The sequence below is a fragment of the Acanthisitta chloris genome, unplaced genomic scaffold (genome assembly GCF_000695815.1).
Source record: "Acanthisitta chloris isolate BGI_N310 unplaced genomic scaffold, ASM69581v1 scaffold2637, whole genome shotgun sequence".
Lineage (NCBI taxonomy): Eukaryota > Metazoa > Chordata > Aves > Passeriformes > Acanthisittidae > Acanthisitta > Acanthisitta chloris.
The window spans coordinates 34,013-52,917 of NW_008680720.1; the positions used below are offsets into that span (position 1 = coordinate 34,013).

The 18,905-nt window shown below is 39.5% G+C and overlaps 1 protein-coding gene across 1 annotated transcript in view; it reads left to right on the forward strand.

Annotated features, from left to right (window-relative positions):
- LOC103805155 (oxidation resistance protein 1-like) overlaps positions 1–17,712 on the forward strand; it is a gene marked incomplete at its 3' end in the record, with an annotated part of 39,293 nt that extends 21,581 nt beyond the window's left edge. Inside the window, exons 5-8 of the mRNA XM_009077791.1 lie at positions 538–722; positions 4,027–4,805; positions 8,712–8,880; positions 17,550–17,712. Of these exons, the coding sequence (XP_009076039.1) occupies positions 538–722; positions 4,027–4,805; positions 8,712–8,880; positions 17,550–17,712 (1,296 nt within the window). The remainder of the gene's footprint in view (positions 1–537; positions 723–4,026; positions 4,806–8,711; positions 8,881–17,549) is intronic.
- Positions 17,713–18,905: the final 1,193 nt, after the last annotated feature.

An 18,905-nucleotide genomic window follows, 5' to 3' on the forward strand; every position in this document is an offset into this window, starting at 1 on the left:
TGTACAGTCAGTCTATAGGCCAATTAAGTTAGAATAACTTGTATTGACTACTTTGCTACTTTTTGTAAAGAAAGTTCAGATAAATGACAGTTCTTGAAGTTCTCCCTTTTTTCTGTTCTTTAATTAAATAGTAGAAAGGAAGAAGAGTTAAAGGATTTAGACAATACTTGAAATTCCTTGAAACCTAGCAGTTAAGCCCTGTGGTTATCTGGAAAAGATGTCCCTTGACTTCAGAGGAACTGTCTAGTGTATCCTTTAGGGTGCAAGGGCTTCTCTTATTTTACTAATTCCAGATACTAAGTAGTTGTGAGGAACAAAACTGTTTTTTCTTCAGAAAATAGGTGGCATTAATTTACTTCCCAGGAAAGAGTTGTGATTCTAGGTGGCTGCAAGACACAAGAAACTGTATCAAGTTGCTTAAATATAGACAAAGCTGCTTTAAAAAAATAGAAATCACATTTTTTCCTACAAAAAAAATGAAGAATAAGCTGAAGCATGAAGGAAAAAAATTACCACTTCTTTTCCCTCTCATTTTAGGGTACGGTCAATGGTGTGCTGCTAGTGACGCCAAATAATATAATGTTTGATCCTCATAAAATGGATCCTCTGGTCCAAGAGAACGGCTGTGAAGAGTATGGCATCATGTGCCCAATGGAAGAAGTGATGTCAGCTGCTCTGTATAAGGAAATTGTGGACAGCAAAATTAAGGAGTCATTAAGCATGTAAGATAGAATAGTATTTGTAAAGCTTTGAGTAAATATCCACTGTAGCCATATTGTTGACCATACAAAACTAGCAATCCAGCATTTTCCTTCTTTGTTAAGAACATCATCAAAAGTGGCTTAGGAAGACCCTGTAGGAAGCTTGCTTTACTTTAAGTTCTCACATTCTATATATGAGACAGAATAAATCCTCTTTCATATACCTGGATTCTAATTTCCTCCAATAGTCTCTTCTAAAGATCACTGGATAACAAGAGGTACCACACTACTGCTTCTGCCCTTTCCCTGCTATGAAAACAGTAACAGATGCATTTGATTCTTCAATGATTTAAAAACTGGTGTGTGAAATAGAGAAGTACAATTTAAACAGCTTCAGGTGTAAACCGATATTGTTTACCATTTTTCACTTGATTCTCAAACTTGTTGCTCTGACAAGTGGTTGTAAGACTCATTTTCTGAGATTTCTGTATATTTTCATGGGACTAGGAGTATATTTTTTTTCCCTTTTTGACTATGGAAGTGACTGTGTATTTACCTTCAGGTGTAGCCTTGCTGGCATAAACGATGAATTTGGATTGATGAGCTTTAATCACTGGTGCTTAGTGTGGCAATCATTTAAAACCAGCTTTAAACAACATTATGAGAAGTCTTTGTGCCATTCTGTCTATTGCCTAATTTTTATAGCATCTTCAGAAATAGGATAAAATCTATAATAAAACAAAAAAGGCTAAAAAAAATAAATCATGCCACCTTTACCTGTTGCAGCCCATAAAACAGAAATATTTGCAGATGACCTTGTCTGTCTAACTGCAGGGAAGTGAACTCCTTTAACCAAGATAGGGCTGTCTAGATGTATGAGATTGTAAAGCTGTTGGCCTGATGTGTAACTCTTGAAAATGCAGCTATTTTAAGTAAGATATAAAGATACTCATTAATTTTGACAAACACACTTTCATAGTTCTTACACTAAACATATCTTTGTTGATAATCTTAAATGTCTGGACACACAGAAGTAGTTTTTAAGCTCTTTTAAGCCATTTTTAAGCTCAGTTTCAGCATGGACCTGGCAGCGAGCTGGTACCTTGGCATGGTCTTGTTTGCTGCCTGAAGTCATGTGTCATGTGAAAGCAACTGAAGTACACATTGCTGCAGCAGTACCTTTGGGACACGTGATGTAGAATGATGATTGCTCCAGCATGGTTTGCTTTAAAAAGTTTTTAAAAGCTGCGCACAGTTCCTGCTTCAGTTGATGTCTAGTGCAAGTAACAAGATTATGAGAAAAAGATGACTCTTTTTAGCCTGTTTGAATCATAATATTGCAGTTGCAAAGTAAGTAATTTTTTTCTGCCATGTTTGGTTAGTTAATGACTTAGTGACAACTTAAAAATTTAGCTTCCATGCTCTGATTTTTGTGCTCCTGTAGCACGTGGTTTCTGTTTCGTTTATAATATGTATATGGAATAAAAATGTATGTTAATACATGGTCATACAGTGTGTTCAGAGCCCTGTATGCCGAATTTGGTTTACCTTTCTTGTAAGCTTTATAAACTGTTAGGTGGAACACTTAACCTGTAGCATTTTCAACAGTCCCAACATTTTTGTGTCTTAACCCTCATAAAAATTTGAGGTATATATGTAAATTTTTGGGAAAAGAAAATTCAGATTTCTGAAGTCTGTAAGCAGAAGTCCCAGCAGCTACAGCTAGATCTGACAAGACCTGTGTGTCTTGAGGAATTTGAGACTTAAATAATGTTTTCTCCCTATCTTTTCTTCTTCTAAATATTCTAGTGTTATAATTAACCTTCTTCCCTTCTCCCAGTTTAGCCAACTGTTGAACCTGCTTAAACTTGGAAAAACAGGCTTTATTTTCAGTATTCTGCTGATGTGGGGAATGATTGCAAACCCGATGGATTCTTTGGTTCTTAAAACTGCAGTGTCATGTTGTGTGGTTTCTATGTATGTCACAATCTATGCTGAAGCTGGATGAAGAAAAATGTACCTGACAATATACAGATGTTTTAGACATCATAAATCTTAGGTTGTGCTTGTATGAGAGCACCTGTTACCAGAAAAATCCTGAAAAATTAAGGAAATGGCCCAGTATAATATGTAATAAATTCTAAAGTCTAAGCTACGTGCTTTGTAAGCAAAATTACTAGAATCAGCAGAAGGTTAATATGAGCTTCATGTTAGCACTTACATAAGAGGGTACATACCATTTGCAAACATCCTGAATTTTAGCAGCATGTCAGTAACATGACCTAACTGAATTACTTTTGTAGAACTGTGAAGCAAATTTATTCTCCTTCAAGACAGGAGATTAATGTACAAACTTCTTAAGAGCATTTAACACTAGGTAATGGAAGAGATGATGTGCTCGTGATAGCAAGGAAGTCGTCATTGGGAACTCTAGTCGTGTGTTTAAATGTGAGAAATATTTCTATGAAGGATGTGTACTGCTCACGGTTTTTCGACAACGGGGAAAAGCTTAAATTCTGTAGATACAGCTGAACACATTCTCAGTACCTTTATAGTCCTCTTCTTCTAAAACTCATAGGATTTCTGGTTAGCTTACTTTGAAAGGCAGATTTTTCCTCTGGGAAAATAAGTTGGGTTTTTTATGCTTGCTTTTTTCCTACACTATTTATCAGTATCTTCAGTTGTACCAAGTACTTTGGGATTTATTTTGCCAAACAGTGGTATCCTCAAAGTTAGGTGCCTGCTGAAGACACTAGTCACTGTTTTGGGTATTTCCCATGGGCAGAATAATAAGATCTACATTGATTGTTCCTGTTGTTCTGCATTGATTGGCTTAGATAGTTAAGTTAGACATAACTGTCTAAATCAGACCAGATGATTTCTGCCACACACTTCTTACCTGTGAGCTAGGTGACAACTTCATCACAAGGTACTGGCCTCCTTGGTTGACAAAACTTAAGACTGTGGATGATTTTTATGTTTAGAGATTATAGTTGTATGTAGCTTTTTATTGGCTGTACTTCAGTTTTTTTATTTTGTTTGAGGCTCTTAAAGTGTAAGTATAATCTTGCTGGTTTCATATGAGAGCTTCTCCTTGTGAAATTAGTGTCATAGCTTGGGAAGGCCTAGCTGTGTCATGCTGACAAAAGGTCTGCCATGTTTACCATTACACCATTGTATTTTATGCTTGTTTATTACTAATGCTCTGTATTAAGTTGTTATTTAGGGAGTTAGATTGTTTTTAAAATCTTAAACAAAACTTAGGAAAGAAAAGAGCTAAATATGAAAGGTGCCTGTTGTAACAACATTCTTATTTGCCCAACAGAGATGTAGAACATCTGTCTGTAAGGGAACTTTGCCATTCCAAGAAAGCTGCAAAGAGCAATACAGATGAAACAGATTCCAGGATTCGGGATACAGGCAATGACAGCGCTAGTACTGCCCCGAGGAGCACAGAGGAGTCTCTTTCAGAAGATGTATTCACAGAATCAGAACTCTCTCCAATACGTGAGGAGCTTGTTTCCTCAGATGAGCTTCGACAAGATAAATCTTCTGGAGCATCATCAGAATCTGTCCAAACAGTAAACCAGACTAGTGCTGAATGTTTAACAGTCGTTTCAGACTCAAATGAAGCTGCCAGTGACTTAAAGCCCAGTGCCGAAATGGTTCTAAGTGTTAAACAGTTGGGTACCCACTTAAGTTCAGAAAGGGCTAAAGTGTTTGCAAAGGGGGGACAAAAACCTAGTGAAAATACTGCTGATGTCCTCCAGCAGTCTTTGCAAAGATCACAGGGTGGTGAAGAGCATGGCAAAGAGGCAGAAGTGGGCAAGGAACAGGATTCCTCCCAGGTAAAAGAACCAGATAATGAGCTGCAAGAGGAATGTCCACGTTGTGAAGATACCACAGACTCTCAAATGAAAGAGACAGACAGCAAAGGAGAAGTTGTGGGAGAGCAAGCTCAAGACTCAGAAGTTGAAGAACTCCGCAAGCTCTGGAAGACCCACACTATGCAACAAATAAAACAACAAAGAGAAAACTTGCAACAGGATTCACAAAAAGAAATTAGTCAGAAAATGGTATCTGCAGGAGATGGGCAGTTAGAAGGTGAGTCAGTCAATATTTGTGGATACAGCATTAGCCATGGGATTTACTATGTATAGCTCTGTAGTTCATTAGAAGTTTTGAGGTTTTTTTCATTCTGGTTAATGCATCTCCCCATAGATGGGTTGTATTTCTCATTGGCTTGAGGACATGCCAAAGTTATACTTTACATAAACTTGTGGGTAAAATATTGCTCAGAAAATTGAGAACATGTATATCTTTGTTATTGTAATTTTTTCTCATTGAATTGATATTTATGGTCCTATTAAATCACAGGGTCTTTGTTGGGGAGATTTAAATGAGCCTGTAAAATTAGGTCCATGATGCATTGGTCACTATACAGCTCACAGTCACAATAACTTTAGTAATTAGCTAGCTGTCATTAAAATGTTGATCCCAGTGTACATGTCTGTGAATGAATTTCAGGGAGTGATTTTTGTTATTTATAACACGTCTACCTTGCGGTTAAAGTTTGTGGTATGAGCAGCAAACACTGGAGTCTTAACACTGGGTTTGATACTTTGAGAATTTTGTTTCACTTGCATTTTGTCATAGTTTCATGCTGACTGGAACAAGGTTGAGCATCCAAAAGGCATTTCTCAGGAGAAAAAACAGTTAGATGCTAAGAAACTAATGCTATGTATAAGGGAAACAACTAGGTTTTATTTCTTGAGTCCCTTTATTCTGCAAAGATCAGGCCCTTGGTTAATTAGTTGGAAGTTATATTGAAAATCTGTTGATGTTTCTCATATAGAAAAATGATGTGCTTTTAAGCAACCTAAATATGCTTCTGTGTGTATTTGACTTTGCTTTTAAAAAAAAAAATCATAGCTTGCTTGCTGATGCCTTACCATCTTAGTAAAGGAGATAAACAGTTGATTTAATTGTGCACTATTTTGGGGGCTAGTAAAATCTATTTGTGTGACAGGCATTATAGAGATGTGAAGTGCGTTTGAAGGTCAAATTCTTTATGTTAATTATTAAAAGTTGAAATAATTTTAAAGAGGTCTGTTCTTCGGCTGACAGAAATTCATCTTGCACTTCAGAATCTGATAGTTTTTTTTATTGGGTGTTTTGGGAGTGAGTTGTTTTTTTTGTGGTTGGTTTGTTTCATTTGAGTTTTTTTTGCCTTTTCCTGTTCAGGAAGTAACTGAGTTTTGAAATTTGAAGCAGATGAATAGTTGCATCATTCTGTGATACATTTTAGCTTTTATGCCTTAAATATTAGAAGTAATCCTCCAGCAAATACATCAGCTAGCAGTAGTTGCTGGTTGTGACTTTTATAAAAAAATGCAGGTATGAAGTGTTCTTTGCCACAATTGCTGCTTTTTTTTTTCCTCCTTAAAACTGAGTATTGTTTGAAATTCAGTTGCATTAGATGTTTTAGTTTTATTGAGTTTTCTAGGAGATTGTATCGAGTGATTGCAGATTTTTTCATCCATTGTGATCTGAACATTCAGAGGTCACATATACATATGTCTGCAGCCCAAGAGTGCTGGCTAGAAACCTTCTGCACATGGTGGTCCAGCCTCACTTAAGGTTGAGGGGGTAAAAGAAAATCATTTTTACAAGCAAGGGTTCCTTTCTGGAGATTTGTACCAATTGCTTTAGTCCAACTTCATTATGTTTATTGTTTTTGCATTATTATATTAGCCAAGTGCGAATAAACCCAGTAAATGATGAATAAATAGTTCTCAATCTGGATAGATTTGGTGAAGCTTTTACAGGCTTTGTCTACAGGCACGTTTACATTGGACCAAGGTAAAAGCGTAGATCTACTGTTTAGCTCTTGAAAGCCATTGAAGATGTTGCCTAAATACATATGACAGACATGATAAGTATGACAGATCTACTAACAGTAGATCACTAACACACTAGGTCATTAAAACTTTGAAATACTGTAAACACTTTCAAGTATCCTGTCTCAGAATAAAACTCTGAAGTAGTCATACTGTGAGTTTTGGATCATTAAGGTACCTAGATAGTCTTTTTTGCCTCTCACATACAGCAAGGGCTTACTTGAATTTTTTTTTTTCTTTTGTGGGAGTTTTGAGCATTTAGGTTTTGGGGGACTATCATTTCTTGATCTTCACAGAGGTCAAATGTTTCTGAGTCTGGAATTGATGATCTCTTTGTTCTGAATGTTGAAGAGGTGATGCAATGAAAATAGATAACTATGAGTAGACTAGAGTAACTAAAAGGTTCTCCTTTGTTATTAATTTTTTTTTTTATTACTCAGGACTGTTACACTCTACTATTTTTACAGACTTATGTTAACTGAAATAAAGATAGCTGTAGTTGATACTTTGGAGGTAATGTATTGGTCTGCAGTTCTGTGTGCATATGAACAAGCTGAAATATTAATGGTGACATGTCTGTTTGCTGCTTAGTTAGCTGAATATTGGCAGATATTAAAAGGGAAAAGAAAAGAAGCATGAGGCACACAATAGCCATTGCTGATACATTTTCTCATTAATTCTCTGTCAAATGTACAAGAAGATGTTGGAGAACACACTGAAAAAGAACATCTTAAATAATCCTTTTGAGACTTAGAAGCAGAGCTTAATTGTTTCTTTTCCTTCTGTCTGCTAACTGGAACTATAATCCCACTTATCTAAACTCAGAAGTTGTAGACTGCTGCCTCTGAAGGACCAAAATCCCAAATATCAGATCATCTTAAGAGTACTTATCTAACAGTGCCACAAAGTTCATGTGCCAGTCCTGTGAAACTGGGTTTTTTTGTTTATTTTTGGGGGTTTTTTTTAGTGTTTCTTTTTCAATTTAACAATTTGCTTTTGAGCTTAAGGTTTTATAAGTACTTCCAAATAATGCATGGCATGACTAATTTACCATACTGTGTACTGCAAGTATAATTCTAAAACGTTGACTGAAAATTAGGAGGCACACATTTAAGTAGTTACCAGAAAAAATTATTCTTTCATGGGAACAGTACAATTCTAAACTTCATAGTGACAGTCTGATTGAGAAAACATACAGTAGAGGTGTTTATAGATCAAGAAGGTGATGTTTTCTGTGCTTAGTGTATCTGTGGTCTGCACAGACACTGAAGGAGAACTTCAGCTGTAAAGAAAAGATGGGTGTCCTAGAAAACTGGAACATATCTGTATGTACATGTAACACCAGAGGTAAATAAAGCCTTTGTTGTCATAGCTGATCATAGGAACTCTTAAATTTGCGTTTTCCTTCCTTGCTTTAAAAAAGTCTCTTCTGGCTGGAGGATCTGGGCAATTAACCTAGTAAAGAAACAATTTTAAGGAGGCTTCTTCCTTTACCTTGTGCTGACTTGGCAATACAGACCTTGAGGGTAATCATATAAATCCATTAGTTCAATTAAATATGCTACTATACTTCAGCCTGAGGTGGTATTCATACCTTTGAGTTGTTTGATATAACTAACAAATTGAAATTCATCTCACTCCTATGTAAGCAGTGCCAGAATTTTTCTCTTTGAAATGAAAACTAACTAATGAACATCTTTGACATAGGTGAATCATGCCAAAGTCCTTACTTAGTGCTGTATCTTTTGCATGCATGTGGGATATCTGTTTAGTTAGTGGGAGGGTTGTCTGGGTCAGTGTTGGGGTTATGCATTGAGAATACCCACTGAATACTTTGAAGCATGGATGAAATAGTATCATAATGTGATCTGCAGTTGGAAGCAGAAATGAATGTTAGAATTATTTAATCTGTTGTACTCTGAAGTTAATTCTGCTGATGCAATTTACATAACAAAAAAGCAGGTAATTTTTACTGCCTGTGTTACCCCATCTTCCATTACTTATTTATATAAATGCCCTATATACCTCTATTGCCTAATACAAAATTAGCTAATGATTTCACTAAGCTCTTCTGTGCATTGTGGATATCTTACTTTTTCTTTACTAATAGGTTCTTGTGTTACAAAAGAAAAAAGAAGACATCGGTCTCACAAGTTTCTGCTTCTCAGGATTGGAAAACCCATGAGAAAAACATTTGTATCTCAAGCAAGTGCAACAATGCAACAGTATGCACAGAGGGACAAAAAACATGAGTACTGGTTTGCTGTTCCACAAGAAAGGTAAGGAGGTAGACTGTAAAAATCAACATTTTTCCAAGAGGTCTTTGAGCTTTTTGGGTTTTTTTCTGCACCATTCAGAATTTTTCAGTGCCTGTGTCTATAAAGCAATGCTAAAAAGGTCACCATCTGAGTATATTGTTGATTGACTTGTATTTACCCCTGGAATATCTTGTTACTGTACTGAAGTTTCACTGATTTACTTGAGTTACTTCTCGTTCAGCCAGTAGTTTCTCATGGTATTATTCAAGCTTTTGTTTGTAGCTAGTAAATAATGAAAGAAAGGTTCAAGGAAGTGCTGTCTGGTGGGGGAAGTGAGTTCTGTAACAAAGTTTTTATTGTCATTATCTGTGCTTCCCATTTGGAAACTTTAGAAATCTTCTCTCTACTTCTTTGTCTTATCTTTTATCTATGGAGCGTTTCTAGGAAGCAACTTAAACATAGCTACTGGAACAATATCTAAATTTGTTGCAGTCATTCAAAGACATGAGATGTCCCTACTCACTGTAATGCCCCAGTCTGCTTGGTGGATTAGGGGAGGGTAATTTTGACTTATTCTGGGCGGTGCATGGGAGAAATAATGCAGTACTCAGAAGGTTTTACAAGAAATAATTTTCACTTGTAAGCTTTGGGTCCTTCGTGTGGGATAAGAGACTTGGCAAAAGGCAAATCAGTAAACTTCATAGCATTCAACCACTGCAAACTTTTAACCCAGCACACCTTAGAGAACAAAGCCCTTAGCCAGGCACTGATTATGGCACTTAGTAATACTGCTCAGTGTGGCTTGCAGCTTACATATTGAGAAGGGCAAAATAAGAGAGAAATAGATGAGAGAGAGGTAGATGGTCACCACCTGTGGATCCAGTGTGGTCTCAGCAGCTTTGAATCCAGGGTAATGGAGTGCTCCACATGGGACACGTCTTGCCATCCTTTGATCTGTTCCCTTCACCTGGGACCCTCCCCACCATGAGGTCACACTTGTGCCTGTGTTTTGGGTAGAGCCAGGGTGCTTCAGCATGTCTCGGGACATGCAGCCAAGACCATGTGGTCAACCACCACCATTCCGGTGCAGACTGGCCGTTACCTTCTAAGGCTCAGGGGGGTGGGGGAAGTGCAGTATGCTGCCCCACCTATGTAGAACTTGCCCAGTTTCCCCTCACTGCTTTCCCATCTGGTTGTTTTGAGACGGCAACCTTTCCTCCAGTCCCTGACACTCACTCACTGGTACAGTCTTGCATTCTGAAAGGATCTTTACGACTAGGAAACTGTGACTTATGTTCAATTTGTAGGGTATTACATGCTTGTCAAAGGGTGGGGGGTGTCTTGGTGCCAGCCATGACAGGGTTAAATTTTGCAGCAGTCAGGAAGACCACACTAGGACCCTGGGGTTATTCTATGCCACCTCACATCATACAGAGGGGCTGGGAGTACCCTTTGTTCTGGCACTGGTTTGGTCAAGCCTGGTGTGTGCGGCCAGACAATGTTGGGTTCCACATGGTGAGCGATCGCATGGGAGTCGTTCCCCTGTCTTGTACACTCTGTTATTAGTTGTTACTGTTAATTTTCTTATCATAGAATCATAGAATTCAGGGGTTGGAATGGACCTTACAGATCGTCCAGTCCCATCCCAACCTGCTGTGGGCAGGGACACTGCCTCACTAGATCAGGTTGCTCAAGACTTCATTGCTGTTTCTTAGTAGGTTATTCTTATCTCAACCCATGTTCTTTACCTTTTGTGCCTCAAATTGCCTCCATCCTCATGCAGCAGAAGAGGGTGGGGCAGTGAGTGAGTGGCATGTGGTCTAGGGGCTTTCAATGGAAACACTAAATTGGGGAATACTACTCCTAAACCACAACAGCTTTATTTGGTGCCTAGCATGGGGCTCAAAGGGCTGAGATACTAACAGATTTCACCAGCGTCAGTTGGAAATTAATTTGCTGTATGAGGTCCAGAGCCACTGGTCACAGTATTGCTTTCTCTGTTCACGTGGTTGTGACACCTCATCCTGTATGTACTCCCGTATATGCACTATGTGCTCCTTGTGATGCTTTATTTCAGAGCAGGGAAGGAGATCAGAATTGTTTTGTTGCTGTACTGTGTGATATCAGCATTTGACATACATGATAACATCAAGTGCAATGAGGGTAATTTGGTCTGTGTATTCAGTGTTGCCCTCCTGCTCTTACCTTGGGCGCCACCTCTGGACATTCATTGGTATTCATGCCAAGTCCATGGGAAGGGTGGGGGAGGATAATTTTCCCCAGGTTTTCACCCCCTTTTCCTCCTTCAGGCTTTTTACAACAGCTCTTGAGAATTTTGAATTTGCTTTGGATGTTAAGAAAGTATGATCTTGGTCTGCTAGGTCTCCTGAATGTAGTGTGGACCTTACTTAGTGTGATGAAAAACATTTTTAGGAAAGTCTGAATGACTCAGTGATCTACCCCAAGGGTGGATAGTCATGAGTGGCATGGAAGGTGGGAGAATATGGGCCAGTATTTGGAGTACTTCTCTCCTCCAGTGGTTTGGGAGTTCACTCCTGAGAAAATTCAGGGCCCTTGTAAAAAAAAAAAAAAATCAGTTTGCATAGTGAGGGATGAAGAAGTAGGGCCTTCAGGACCGGAGGAGTGACAGAATTCATGCTAATCACCCCAGCCCTATCCCCAAGGAGAGCGCATCCCTAGCAAGGAGAGCGCATCGTGACTTGGCTGCTCTGATGCTTTGGTAAAGGGGCCCACAGTTGGAAATAAGAGGGCAGTGAAGCCAAGGAGCTGGGATCCCTGTCCTGGGATGCAGGCATTGACGGGGAGATTAGGAAAGAGACAGACTTTGTCAGGATATTACTCCTGTCAGGTGTGAGGGGAAGATATGTTTTCAAGGGTGATCTATCAGGTCACTTAGGTAAGTGGAACAACATAGAAAAAGACATCCAGTACCTAAGAGAATCAGCTGTGTTGGAGGTGCTCTATAGGGTAGAGGAGTATAGAGGAGGCCCCTAGAAATTCACATGGTGTCCTGTGTACCCGTCGTGTGCAGAAGTTTCTACAGAGTGCACCATCGACGTACGCTAACTCATTGGCAGTGATGGCATGGAAAGCAGAACATAGAGATGATCTGATATCCAGCTAAGGCAATATGAAGAAGATGTCTCTCCTTCCTCCCTACAGGCCTGTGTCTCAGCTGTGAAGAAACTGACTAAGGACTTCCAGCAATTCAAAGAAGACCACCAGCAACTTAAGGATATGTCCCATGACTTAGTGCAGACAAGAGTCTCTGCTATTAGGAGCAAGTGTCCCCCTGCTTGAGAGAGGGAGTACACACCACAGGGCACCCTATGGTCTTTCCTGTGTGACCATGGGGAAGACATGAAGTGGGATGTAAAACCCACCTCTGCCCTAACAGCATGGATACAAGAGCGGAAAGGAAGAACAGCCACTGCAAGAAATTGTCAAGGATAAATTCTGTTCCAGTTTCCAGTGGGCAAGTCTTCAGACAGAACGGAAGGGCTGATGATATGCTTGATGCTCTTGAAGGGACCTCCAGTTGATATTTCCAAGCAGTGAGCAAGGCATACCATTGCCAGGACTAGAGGGGCCCTGCCTCCTGCCAAGTGTAGGAGAGGGACAATCGGATCTATTGGACTGTGTGAATCCAGTGGCCTTGGCACATCAGACCCACAACAATTTAGGGCTTTAGTTGATTTGCCATTAAGTTATAGTGGGACAGAATCTGTCTGTATTTCTGGGGTAATGGGCATCCAATAGTTGACTGTATTGGAAGCTGAGGAGAGCTTAACCGGGAACAAATGGCAAACCCACCCCATTGTGACCAGCCCAGTGACCCCGTGCATCCTTGGCATAGACTGTCTCAGGACAGGGTATTTCAGGGACCCAAAAGGGCATCGTTAGGCGTTTGGGATAGCTGCTGTGGAGACAGAAGAAATTAAACAACTGAATACCTTGCCTGGTCTCTCAGAGGACCCTTCTGCTGTGGGACTGCTGAGTGTTGAACAACAGCAGGTCCCAATTGCTACCACAGCAGTGCACCATCAGCAATACTGCACCAACCGAGACTGTGATCCCCATCCATAAGATGATTTATGAACTGGAGAGCCAGGGAGTAGTCAGCAAGACTTGGTCACCCTTTAATATTCCAATATGGCCAGCGTGTAAGTCCAGTGGTGAGTGGAGACTGACAGTAGACTATCGTGGCCTGAACAAAGTCACGCTAGATTTGAGTGCTGCTGGTTCCAGACGTGCTGGAACTTCAGTACGAACTGGAGTCAAAGACAGCAAAGCAGTATGCCACCATTGACACTGCCAATGAGTTTCTCTCCATTCCTTTGGAAGCAGAGTGCAGGCCACAGTTTGCTTTCACCTGGAAGGGCATCCCAGTACACTTGGCAACCGTCTGTGCCGGGGTGGAAACATAGCCCCACTATTTGCCATGGACTGATCCAGATTGCACTGGAGAAGGATGAGGCTCCAGAACACCTGCAGTACATTGATGACATCATTATGTGGAGCAGCACAGTAGACAAAGTCTTTGAGAAAGGTCATGGATAATCCAAATCCTTCTCAAAAATGGTTTTGCCATAAAGCAGAGTACGGTCAACAACCTGCCCAGGAGATTCAGTTTTTAGGAATAAAATGGCAAGATGGATGTCGTCTGATCCCAAGAGATGTGGTCAACAAACAGCAGCTATTTCCCCACTGACCAGCAAAAAGGAAACACAAACTTTCTTAGGTGCAGTTGGTTTTTGGAGAATGCATATCCCATACTACAATCAGATTGTCAGCCCTGTCAACCAAGTGAAATGGAAGAAAAATTATTTTAAGTGAGGCCCTGAACAACAACAAGCTTTTGAACAAATTAAACAGGAGATTGCTCATGCAATAGCCCTTGGGCCAGTCTGGACAGGATAAGATGTGAAAAATGTGGTCTATGCTGCAGCTGGGGAGAATGGCCCTTCCTGGAGTCTCTGGCAAAAATCACCAGGGGAGACTTGAGGATGGCCCCTGGGGTTCTGGAATTGGGATACAAAGAGTCCAAGGCTGCTACACTCAACTGAAAAGGAGATACTGGCAGTTTATGGAGGGGTTCAGGCTGCTTCAGAAGTGGTTGACACTGAAGCACAGCTCCTCCTGGCACCCTGACAGCCAGTGTTGGGCTGGATGTTCAAAGGGAATGTCCTTTCCACACATCATGCCATTGCTGCTATGTGGAGGAATAAGTTGCACTGATCACACAGCAAGCTCAGATAGAAAATCCCAATTGCTCAGGGATCTTGGAAATCATCACAAACTGGCCTGAAGGTGAAAATTCTGAAATATCATCAGAGGATGTGGAGGATGCCCCACCATGTAATCAGTTGCTTGTCACAAAAAGTGATATACTCTTCACTGATGGTTCCTGTCGTATTGTATGGATACACTGGAAATGGAAAGCTGCCATATGGAGCCCTACATGGCAAGTCGATGAAACTGCTGGGGGACAAGGTGAATCAAGTCAAGTTGCAGAGCTGAAAGATGGCTAGCTGGCTTTAGATACTGCTGAATGGGAGAAGTGGCCATTCTACCTCTACACTGACTCATGGATGGTAGCAAATACTCTGTGGAGGTGTCTAGAACAATGGAGAAAGACCAATTGGCAGCACAGAGGTAAAGCTGTCTGGGCTGCTGAACGGTGGCAGGACATCACTGCCTGAGTAGAGAAGCTGGTTTTAAAGCACATCATGTAGAACCTGAAGGACATCACAACAACAGACAGGTGGATTGAGCTGCTGAGATTAAAGTGTCTCTGGTGGATCTGGACTGGCAGCATAAGAGTAAACTATTTCTGACTCAGTGGGCCCATGATGCCTGAGGTCATCAGGGAAGAGATGGTGCAGCCTGTGACAACCTGACAGCATGCCAGCCCTTCTGCCCTAAAAGACATTTAGGACAGCTAAACCCCACAGTCATAGACTAAATGAACTCAACATACACTTTGGAGCGACAGCTATTGCCTAAGGGAGTGATGCTCATGCTTGTGTGTGTGTATGTGTGTGTGTGTGTGTGTGTATATATATATATATATATGTATGTATGTGTGTGTATATGTTTATGCATTGGGAAGGTCTAGGATCTGGGCATGATGTAGATGGTATAGAATAAGGAGTGGGCCAGGACAGACTTAACTTCAGCAGTCAGAATGGGCACATTGGTACCCTGAGGTTATTCTGTAGCACCTCACATCATGCAGAGGGGATGTAGGGGTGCCCTGTGGTCCAGCACTGGCTCAGGTCAATGCACCATGTGCTGACAGGTGACCGCCAGGTTCCACATGATGAGCAGTCGTGTGTGAGTCATTTGCCTGTCTTGTACAATGTTATGAATACAGTTGTTACTGTTCATTTTCTTTATTGCTGTTTCTTAGTAAATTGTTCTTATCTCAACCCATGGTCCTTACCTCTTTGCCTCCAATTCCTTTCATCCTGCCACAGGAGGAGGGGGTGGGGGCAGTGAGTGAGTGAGTGGTGTGTGTGGTCTGGGGAGGTTTCAGTGGAAACACAAAATTGGGGAATACCACTCCTAAACCATGCTGGGGGTGGGGGGGAAAGAAATAAACTATCAGCTATTGTCTTGTATAAATACCTACCCACAATGATCAAGTCACTTTTCCATCTTTTCTTTTGAGACACAGGTAGTGTCTTTTTTATGTCCACTGTGAATGGAGATGAGTGATGGACTGAAATTACGTCAAAGTATTTGAGTTATCTGACAGGTAGAATTGAGTCTACACTAGTGCATCACTAACCTGTTTTTAAACATCACCCCTGCTGCCTCTTAAGGGGTGGTGATGATGCAAATTCCTGAGTCAGATGTCTGCCAGAGTGACTGTTGTAGTTAATCCTGTCTGCGCCAGATGACCTCTTGTAGTTACAGTCAACTCAAATTTGCTTGTTCTATTAATATTGTATTTAATTTGAAAACAGATAAATGTCACACATATGGAAGTGATGTCTACTTAAGTTGATTAAAATGATTGCTGTCTCTTTGGTTCATTTTCTAGTGTAGCAGAGCAAGTATTCCAGGATAAAGAAGAGTTTATCACCTATTTCAGAGGAAATAGTTTTTAGTTTACAGTCTGTATCTAATCTCCTTAGAAATTACTCCATCTGTGAAGAGTCTCTCTTAACTGCATGGGGAGTTACTATCAGTTCTTTATCCATTCCATATGTGTTCTGTGGGGTTTTGTGTACAAACAAAAGTAGTATTTCCTCATAGTGGAGTGCATAGGTCAAAAAATTTAGTGTCAATCCAGTAGCCTTTGTCACCTACTTGTAATAAAGAGAGGAAAGTAGGTGTCTGACAAGGGTGCATTATTTCAGTGTTTTTAAGCTAAAATGAACCAGTCTGGGAAGGAGTATCTTAATGTTCCTTAAGCATCAATTTTATGTACTTTTTAAAACTGCAATGATTATACACAATTCCAAGTTCTTAAAAAGTTAAAATCAGAATTTTTATTTATTTTTTATTTTCCTACTTGTATGAGTTTTTAAAAGTGATACCTCACTCAGTGTATGAGGAGCCTGCACCTTCTTGTTTTGACTTTTGTCATAGAACTTACATTTTTTTTTCTCACTACCAGAGAAAGATTTGTCTTTTCTCTTTTTTTTCCATTTCATCAATGTCATTTTTTTTTTTTTTCACTACCAGAGAAAGATTTGTCTTTTCTCTTTTTTTTCCATTTCATCAATGTCATCCAGGAACCTTACATTTAACAAGGGTGACTTGAATAACTGGCCCTGTTCAGAGACTACTACTACATACCTGTGTGCAGCATCCATTTGGGCAAAGGCACCTGAAAAATATTATTTGAGAGACCTTGCTGTACTGTATCTCTTGCTGTTCTTTCAGTATTCAGTTCTGCAAGGATTTAATAATGGAGTGGGGGAGGTGGAGTTCATATATGATGATTCGTTATGCAGGTTCATTGGAGTGAGTATCTCTGAAGAGAGACCTAAGGAGTATTCAGATTCTTGGTAACCAGAGCTCTGAATCTCTTTTCCATGATGGAAAAATACTAGTGGATTCATTGCAGGTCCTCTTTTCTGAATGATCTGTCTGTGTGTGTGCAAGAAGTACTTAAATTACTACAGTTAGAATAGTCTGTAGTTCATGATTTAGCTATGTATATGCATCCTTTCAGCCTTGTTCCCTCACATCTATAGCAAATCTCATGATATCTCTAATCTTGGTTACGTTTCGGGAGCATTCAGCTCTTCTCCCACAATGGGGAAAACAGACATGCAGATGTTATCCTATTCCAATTTTTGTTTGTTTGTCTTTATGTAACTCTACTTAAACGAAATCTTGGTGTTTCGTTTTGGAAATCATTTCAATTTTAAGCAGAGGTTACCAATGAGACTGAGGTGGTTGAAAGAGTTGTATATGAGATCATAGCTAATCAATTGCCAACTTGTTTGCTCTATTTCCTCCACTGTCAGCTTCATATAATTAACCAGAGAAAAAATAACTAGCTTTTGCAAATGTGTCTCTAATATGTAGTAAAGCATGAAATAGTAAGTATTTTCATTTTAAGCTTAAATACTTGATTTTATTAGACATGACCCGAAAGATCACAAACTTACCTTATTTTTCTTTTCTGTATCATTACTTGTCTTCTCTAGGACAGATCACTTGTATGTCTTCTTTATCCAGTGGAGTCCAGAGATATATGCAGAAGATACTGGGGAGTCTCTTCGGGAACCTGGGTTTATAGTGGTAAAAAAGAAGGAAGAGCCTGAAACTAGTGAAGAATCTACTGCTGAAGATGCTGCTAAAGAGTGGGAGGTAAGGAAGAACAATGTCAAAGATTTATATTTTTTTGTACTTTCATAGGGGTATATTTAAATAGTGTCAAATACTTTCCAAGAAGAGAAACAAAGCAATGATGATCATGACTTTTTAATTTATACCATCCTAATGTTTTGCTCTAACATCAAGTCAGGGCAACATTTCACAATTGCAAGTCATTTTTGTGTGGAGCAGATTGTAACTTAAAAACTCCAAATGAGAGGAATGTGAGTACAGCAAAGAAGTTGCAGTTTTGATGAAAGCATACTTAACTGCCAGTTTACCTTAGTGAAACTTTTCTGATATTTATTATTCTAGAATGCTCAGTATTTATTGGTAAGATCCAAACGAAAGGGATAGACAATGAAAATGAAAAGGAACATCTATTAATGACATGTTTTTTTCAATAATCTAGTAATTAATTTCTCAGTTATAACTTTGTGCATTAACATGCTGTTGCATGAATTTTAGTAATATATTCTAACTGGAACTCTTTTCATGTTTTTTATAACAAACACATTTCTCATGTGAATCTGTGTCCACTGTGTTTCTATGGACACATCTTTACATGTCCACGTGGTTTTGTTTTGTAGTGTACATACAGTTAAAGCAGTTGTAGTCTTGTGCATTCAAGTGTTGGTCAAAAGTTTGAATCTTGTCATATATATTGTAGAAGTATCCATCAGCACTGTGTAATTTGAGTCTCAGGACAGCAGTTGCAATCCCTGACTGTAAGATCTTTTGTTTTTCTTTCCACTACCCCCACCCTGCAATGGAGCATGTTGAAGTTATCGAAGTCTACACTTGCATTTTATGTAGAGGGTAAAAGGAATTTTAAAGAACTGCTGTGGTCTAACTACAGATAGTAGTTTTCTTCCTGGTTTTAAAATTTAGAATCATAGAAGTCTGGCTTCAGACATACTTAGCTGAAGCATTAGGCTGTGGTTATGAAACACTGTGTGCAGCTCAGTGAATTTGCATAAAGCATTTTTGTTTTGAGACATTAAAATGAGTGTCATAAAATTATGTCTTTGAACTTTCGTATTTTCAGTGTATGTTTTGCCTGAGTATTTTTACCAGCAGTGTACTTCAGTGTTGATTCTTGCTCAAAGCCTCTATAAGTTTTTGATGTTTTAAAACTTGGCCTTTTGGAAAATGGGAATCAGTGGAAAGTGATTGATATTATGGTT